The 7879-nt window shown below is 38.0% G+C and overlaps 1 protein-coding gene across 1 annotated transcript; it reads left to right on the top strand.

Annotated features, from left to right (window-relative positions):
- Nucleotides 1-272: 272 nt before the first annotated feature.
- ZCCHC13 (zinc finger CCHC-type containing 13) lies at nt 273-1413 on the top strand. Its single transcript, XM_039222353.1, has one exon. The coding sequence runs from the start codon at nt 381-383 to the stop codon at nt 894-896; it is 516 nt and encodes a 171-aa protein (XP_039078284.1). The 5' UTR covers nt 273-380; the 3' UTR covers nt 897-1413.
- Nucleotides 1414-7879: the final 6466 nt, after the last annotated feature.

Raw genomic sequence — 7879 nt, 5'->3', positions numbered from 1 at the left:
ATATATAAAAACTGGTCATCTACTAGATCACAAAGAAGACCTAATTCTTAATAATAAGAAATCCTACAGGGTACATTGTCTGAGCAAGGAGGGATTCAAACAAACTTGAAGACTCAAATATTTATTTTTATTAAAAAAAAGAAACAGAAAATACCACCACTCAGTCATGCTTTTGACTTCGAGAATAGAAGGAAAAGTCAGGCAGGAGGGGCAGCTGGAATGCCTGTGACACGTGAGTGGGATCGTAAGCTAACCTTGTGTGACGTCACTGAGGCTCCTAGAGAAAAACGGCCACTTGTTTCTAAGCCGCCCTAAGGAAAGGTGCGTCGGACCCTCAGGGGCAGTGGTGGGCCCGCTCACCCTAAGATCTCACCATCGCCATGAGCAATAAAGAATGTTTCAAGTGTGGACGCTCTGGCCACTGGGCCCGGGGATGCCCTAGAGGAGGAGGAAGTCGAGGGCGCGGAGCTAGAGGCCGTGGCAGAGGTTCCCAGTGCAGTTCCACCAACCCGTCTGACATCTGTTACCGCTGTGGCGAGTCTGGTCATCATGCTAAGAATTGTGATCTTCTCGAGGACATCTGCTACAACTGTGGGAAAAGTGGCCACATCGCCAAAGACTGTAATGAGCCTAAGCGAGAGAGAGAGCAGTGTTGTTACACTTGTGGCAGACCAGGCCATCTGGCTCGTGATTGTGACCGTCAGGAAGAGCAGAAGTGCTACTCTTGCGGTGAATATGGCCACATTCAGAAAGACTGCACCCAAGTCAAGTGCTACCGGTGCGGCGAGACAGGTCACATGGCCATCAACTGCAGCAAGACCAGTGAAGTGAACTGCTACCGCTGTGGCGAGTCTGGACATCTGGCCAGAGAATGCCCCATTGAGGCTACCGCTTAATTTTTTTTTCTTTGTCCCTCCCTCCTTTTGTTGATAGTTAATTGTATTATTTTCTCTGAAACCATTTCACTGACCAAAAGTTGATAGAGGCTACTCCCAGGCTAGGAGGGAAGGGCTGCAAAAAAATCTCCAAAAAAGTTCACTTTTAGATGTCTTCTACTGTAAATGTGTTTCTGCACCACTGGTGAATCTGATCGACAGACATTCTGGGTATTAGGCAATTTCTAGGTTCTTTGTGTTTCGCTTTAACATTTAGTTAAGTGCTACTCTGTGTGCCAGCCCCTATTGGAGGAATTGGGTATCTATCAATGAACAAATGAGATCAAGTTTGGGAACTTAGGCCTAGAATCTGTTGAAAAATAATATAATGTGTCAGTGAAGATAAATTGCTGTAGAGGTAAAAGGATGGAATATGGGTGGACATGTGGTTCTGTCTTAGATACACAAGGTACCCTGAGGAGACGACATTTTCCTCAGAGATTCATTACATAAATAAAGCTGATTCTAGAAATGTGTATGACCTCGCCAAGTGACTTTAACTTTATTATATACTTATTTCTTTGAATTATCTGATCTCATTAGCTTTTAAATAACATTGAAAGACATCTTTACCTGGCCCTACCAAAATGTGTATAGTTTAATGAAAATAAACCAGAAAAAATATGTATAATATATGTAAGTAGCTTTGAGAGAGAGCAATGAGAAACAAACAAAAAAACCTTAAGAAAAAATTGTTGACATAAACAATTATGGGTAAGCTGGACTTACATATTTTTAAAAATCTAACAAAACAGTGTAAACATTAAGATTTAACATAGATCGGAGATTTGGCAATTAAAAATACCCATTTTCATAGATAGGAAAGTTATATTTATATTTAAGAGTTTCTGAAAAATGTCACAGATATAAAAATGTCCAGTTTCATATGCTGAAATCTATTTTTTAAAATTAAATCTGAAAAGCAATTGAAGTTTGATAAAATAGAAAAGGCACTTTTAAATTATAAATAAAGGGGCGCTAGAGTGGCTCAGTCCATTAAGCGTCCAATTCTTGGTTTTGGCTCAGGTCATGATCTCAATTTTTGTAAGTTCAAGCCTGCATTGGGCTCTTTGCTGATAGTGCAGAGCCTACTTGGGATTCTCTCTCTCTGTCTCTCTGCTCCCCCTGCACTCTCTCCCAAAATAAATAAAGAAACTTAAAAAATAAAAATAAATTCTAAATAAAACCTTGGATGGGGGACGTAATATTGTGTCAAGAAAAAAATTGAAGTTGTAATGAAAAAATGATTTGAAAGTAATAACTACACATTAAATCCCAAGGATCTGACAGAGTTTATACTAGAAAAGATAGTTTAGAGGTGCCTGGGTGGCTCAGTTGGTTAGGTGTCTGACTCTTGATTTTGGCTCAGATTATGATATCTTGGTTCATGGGTTCAAGCCCCACATCAGGCTCTGTGCCGCAAGTGAGGAGCCTGCTTGGGATTCTCTCTCTCTGCCCCTCTCCCACTTGAACGCATACTTCTGCGTGTGTGTGCACTCTCTCAAAATAATAAAAAGATAGTGTAGAGGGTACAATTTTTGCTCCATAATTTCATGAGGTCAAGGAAATGTAACTGATTTTATAACTGAAGCCACATTCTTTTATGAACCTTCATAAAACCTGATGTGTAATCTTTCATTCTCATCTAAAAGACTCCTTCAATACAGCTGAGTTTCAACTTCTGTGACCCTCTTGGGCTCCTACAAATTGGTTCTGTTATTTCATGCTGTCACAAAAAATAAACTCAGGCACACTCCCAGCCCCTGAGGCAATCTCAGTTCAATCTGCCAAGACACAACATGAACCCCCTACATCACACTGAGCCAATCAAATTCTCAAGTCTCATCACAGTGCTGAGCTCTAGGAAAGGAGTAACACAGATCTCTGCAATTCCATCTGGAATTTCATTTCCTATGTCCTTAGGAGTTTGTCCCAGAGTTGGAGGGGGGAAATAAGCTATCTTCCTTTATAAAGGACACACTCAGCTTTTAAGTCCTCTTTACATTCCCCTTATGCAATTTGTTTCTAGTTTAAGAGGAAGGAAAGCCTTATTTTGAGTCATTAGTATCCCTGTATCAGAAGTTACAAAATGTCAGCCTTTTTACTGAATCAGCTCCATAGTTTGTTTAGTCTGACCCATATTCACGAATTAGATGTCAACATTTAAAAATTGGAACATTTTCCATAGAACTTCTTATTTTTTGGTCTCTCTGGAAAAAACAAAGATCAAGAAGCAATAAGCACCCATTTCTGTGTAGAAACTTATGGCAGAAGGTAACATTGTCTCCCTACAGACAAGTCACAAGATCCTCCTCTTACTTCAGCACCTACTATTCCCCATAATCTTGCAAAAACCCTGGCAAGCATTCCTCTCTCATTAACTTGACCTGCCAGCCTCTCTAGATGCTTCAGTCTATGACCTTTGCGGTATGTTTGGGGATAGGGATAAACAGCTACATAACACTCACCACACAAGGACATATTTTTTTAAATGTTTGTTTATTTTTGATATATATAGAGAGATGGAGTGCGAGTGGAGGAGGAGCAGAGAGAGAGGGAGACAGAATCCAAAGCAGGCTCCAGCTGTCAGCACAGAGCCCCGTGAGGGGCTGGAACTCACAAACCTCTAGATAGTGACCTGAGCTGAGCCACCCAGGTGCTCCTCACTACACATGTTTAAATAAAGCTGTTTATATTCTCATATTTGTAGATACAATCAGGAAAGCATATTGTATCAATAGAGGCTTAAAAGGCATTTTATCAAATTCAAGTTTCTAATTTAAAAACAAAATGAGGGGTGCCTGGGTGGCTTAGTCGGTTAAGCGTCCGACTTTCGCTTAGGTCATGATCTCGCGGTTCGTGGGTTCAAGCCCCGCGTCGGGCTCTGTGCTGACTACCAGCTCAGAGCCTGGAGCCTGTTTCAGAGTCTGTGTCTCCCTCTCTCTCTGACCCTCCCCTGCTCACGCTGTCTCTCTCTCTCTCTCCTAGAAATAAATAAAAATATTTTTAAAAAAAATGACAAAACATCTCCTAGAAAACAACTTACAATAGGGTTTCATGGGACTTCTACTTCCAAGAAGATTGAATAGATGTACTTTTACTTATTCTTCCATTCAGTGCAATAAAAAACCTTGAACATTATAAAACAAACAAGACTCTGAAAGGTAGAGAGAAAAAGATGGGCAAGGGCTTCTAGATCAAAGGAACTACATGGCAGTGAGTTCCCTGGTGTGCTTGTTTGTTTGTTTGTTTGTTTTGCCTCATGTATCCTGGACTTGAAGCTTAAGAAGCTAGCAACCCAGAAATTTTAACAGACCCAGAAATAAAAAGCCCCAACAAGCCCCAACAAGCCCCAACAAAAGCCTACTTTGACTAGCCAGAGGGCCAGGAGAAAGGCAACCTAGAAAGACAGAAAACTTTTAGACAATTAACTGCTCGCTCTACCTTAACCAAACATCACAAGTAAAACTATAGCCTCAGGGGCGCCTAGGTGGCTCAATTGGTTAAGCGGTTGTCTCTTGATTTGGGTTCTGGTCATGATCTCACGGTTTGAGTTTGAACCCTGTGTAGGGCTCTGCACTGACAGTATGAAGCCTGACTCTCTCTCTCTCTTTCTCTCTCTCTCTCTCTGTCCCTCTCCTGCTCACCCTCTCCCTGTCTCTCTCAAAATAAATAAACTTAAAAAAAAAAACCAACTATGGACCCATCCCCACCAGCAAAGGCCTAATGGGGATCCAAGACTTACACCCTGATAAAACTGCAACAAAGGGCCCCAGTCCCCTAGTTGGAGTACTGTCCAGAGAAAGCCCAGCAGTAATGAAGCGGCTTTTTGAAACGATTTAAAAAATTGGTAAACCTCTAGCAAGACTAACAATGGAAAAAAAGAAGAGAGATGTCGGGAATGAAATTGAGGATATCACTATCAAGCCTACAGACATCAAAGGAATAATAAAGGATTATGATGAATAACTCTCCATACATAAACTGGACAACTTAAATGAAATGGACCAATTCTTAGAAAAACACAAACTATCACAACTCACCCAATATAAAATGGATAGTGTGACTAGCACTATAACTACTAAGGAAATTGAATTAGTAATCAAATATTCCTCCTCAAAAAATCTCTAGGCCCATATGATTTCACTGTAAAATTCCTCCAAACTTTTGAGAAAGAATTCATACCAATAAAAAGCCTCAAGAAAAGCTTACTTTTACTATCCAAGGTATAGGTAGCCTAGAAAGATAGAAAACAGAAGAGGAAGGAACATCTTTCAATACATTTTATAAAGCTAGAATTACTTTAATAGCAAAATTAGACAGTGACTACAAAAAAAGAAAACTAAAGATCAACATGAATATAAGTGCAAAAATCCTTAACAAAATATTAGCAATTAAAATTCGGCAATATATTAAAAGAATTATATACATCATAACCAAATGAGATTTATTCCGAAGATGCAAGACTGATTCAATATTCAAAATCAATAAACGTAAGCTAACATATTAAAAAGCTAAAAAAGAAAAACCATTGTCATGTGAAATTAATGCAGGAAAGGCATTTGATAAAATCTAACATTCACTCATTATATAAACTCAGAAAAATGAGAATAGAGGGAACTTCCTCGACATGATAAAGAACATCTACAAAAAACTCTACAGTTAATATTATGTTTAATAGTGAAAGAATACTTTTCTTTGGAGGTCAGGCAAAAGGCAAAGATGTAGGCTCTCACTACTCTTATTACGAGTTCAAGTTAGTGTCATAAGATAATTATGGAAAATGAAAGGGATGCAAATTGAAGAGGAAGAATTAAAGTTCTTCTTATCAGCAGGTGACATGATTGTCTACATAGAAAATCCCAAGTATTCACCAGAAACCCCTCTTAGAAGTAATAATTTCAACATGGTTGCAAGATAACAAGAAAAACACAAAACTCTATTGTATTTTCATATACTAGCAGTGAATACATGAATACTGAAACTAAAAATTCAATACCAGTTATAATCACTCAAAAAAGAGAAATACCTAAGCGTCAATTTACTAAAACATGTACAATAATTGTATACCGAAAGATTCAAAATGTTGATGAAATAAATCAAAGATCTAAATAAATGGAGAGACATGTTAATGCAAATTCTATAAAAATCTCAGCAAGATTTGGGGCGCCTGGACAGCTCAGTTGGTTAAGTATCCGACTTGATTTCAGCTAAGGTCATGTTCTCATGATTGTAAGATTGAGCCCTGCATCGGGCTCCATGCTGAGTATGAAGCCTGCTTAGGGTTCTCTCTCTTCCCCTCTCTCTGCCTCTCCTCAGCTTGCTCTCTCTCTCTCTCTCTCTCTCTCTCTCTCAAAATAAATAAATGAATATTAAAAAATATCAGCAAGATTTTTTTGTATATATAGATTATTCACTTACAGGTAAAGGCAAAATAGAATAGTTAAAGAAATTCTGAAAAACAAGAATTGGTCTATCCAAATTCAAGACTTATTTAATTGCCATAGTAATCAAGACTGAGTGGTCTAGGTGGAGATATAGATATGTGTAGGTCAGTGTAACAGAATATAAAACATAGGAGTAAATTCTTATATATATGCCCAACTGAACTGTGATTAAGGTGTACAATCAATTCAACAGAGTAAAGAAAAAAATGGAACCTCATCTTAAGTCTCACATCATACACAAAAATCAACTAAAAAGCAATCACAGACTTAATTGTAAAATTTAAACTATAAAACTTTTAGAGGAAAAAAAGAAAATTTTGGGTGATCTATGGGTAAGTAATGAGTTCCTAGGCATGACCACAAAAACAAGAACATTAAAGGAACAATTTGTAAATTGGACATCATCAAATTTCAAAACTTTTGCTCTGAAATACCCAGCTGACAGAATGAAAAGACAAACTGCAGAATTGTAGAAGATATTTATAAACCACATATCCAACAAAAGATTAGTACTTAGAATATACCAAACAACTCTCAAAACTCAACAGTTGAAAATTCAAACCACCCTTAGAAAATGGGGAAAACTCATGAAGAGACATTTCACTAAAGAAAATATGCAGAGATCAAATAAAGAAACATTAAGATGTTCAACATCATTATCCACGAGGGAACTGCAAGTTAAAGTCACAGTAAGATATCCTAATATATTTATCAGTATTACTACTGATAAATAATGACAACATCAAATGTTGGCAAGAATGCAGAGAAATTAGATTATTCATACATTGCTGGTATGAATATAAAATGGTACAGCCACTCTTGAAAATAGTTTGGCAGATTCTTTAAAAAGTACACACATGGGATGCCTGGGTGGCTCAGTCGGTTAAGCGTCTGACTTCAGCTTAGGTCATGATCTCACAGTCTGTGGGTTCGAGCCCTGCGTTGGGCTCTGTGGTGACAGCTCAGAGCCTGGAGCCTACTTCAGATTCTCTTGTCTCCCTCTCTCTGCCCCTTCCCTGCTTGTGCTCACTCTTGCGCTCTCTCTCTTTCTCTCAAAAATAAATAACCATTAAAGTTTTGTTACAAAGTATACATGCAATCACCATACAACCCAGCAATTGCACTCTTGGCATCTAACCAGAATAATGAATTTTAATATTCACATCAGAGCCTGTACACAATTTTCACAGCAACTTTATTTGCCAAAAATGGAAACAATGCAGCTGTACTTCAGTAAATGTATGGTTAAATAGTGATTATATCCATAATGGAATATTACTCAACAATAAAAAAGAATAATTCATAAAAAATGAAGATGAATCTCCAGAGAAATAACATTGAGTGGAAAAAGCCAATACCAAAAGATCATATACTGTATGTGCCACTTATGTAACATTTGTGAAATCATACAATTAACAGATTAATGATCATCAGGAGTTAGGGAGGGAGGGTGAGGTTATAAGATGTTACCATTGGAGAAAACTGGGTACATGAGAT

This window comes from Hyaena hyaena, unplaced genomic scaffold (genome assembly GCF_003009895.1).
Source record: "Hyaena hyaena isolate Hyena2069 unplaced genomic scaffold, ASM300989v1 scaffold_1115, whole genome shotgun sequence".
Taxonomy (NCBI): Eukaryota; Metazoa; Chordata; class Mammalia; order Carnivora; family Hyaenidae; genus Hyaena; species Hyaena hyaena.
This window is presented reverse-complemented; position numbering and strand designations above follow the sequence as displayed.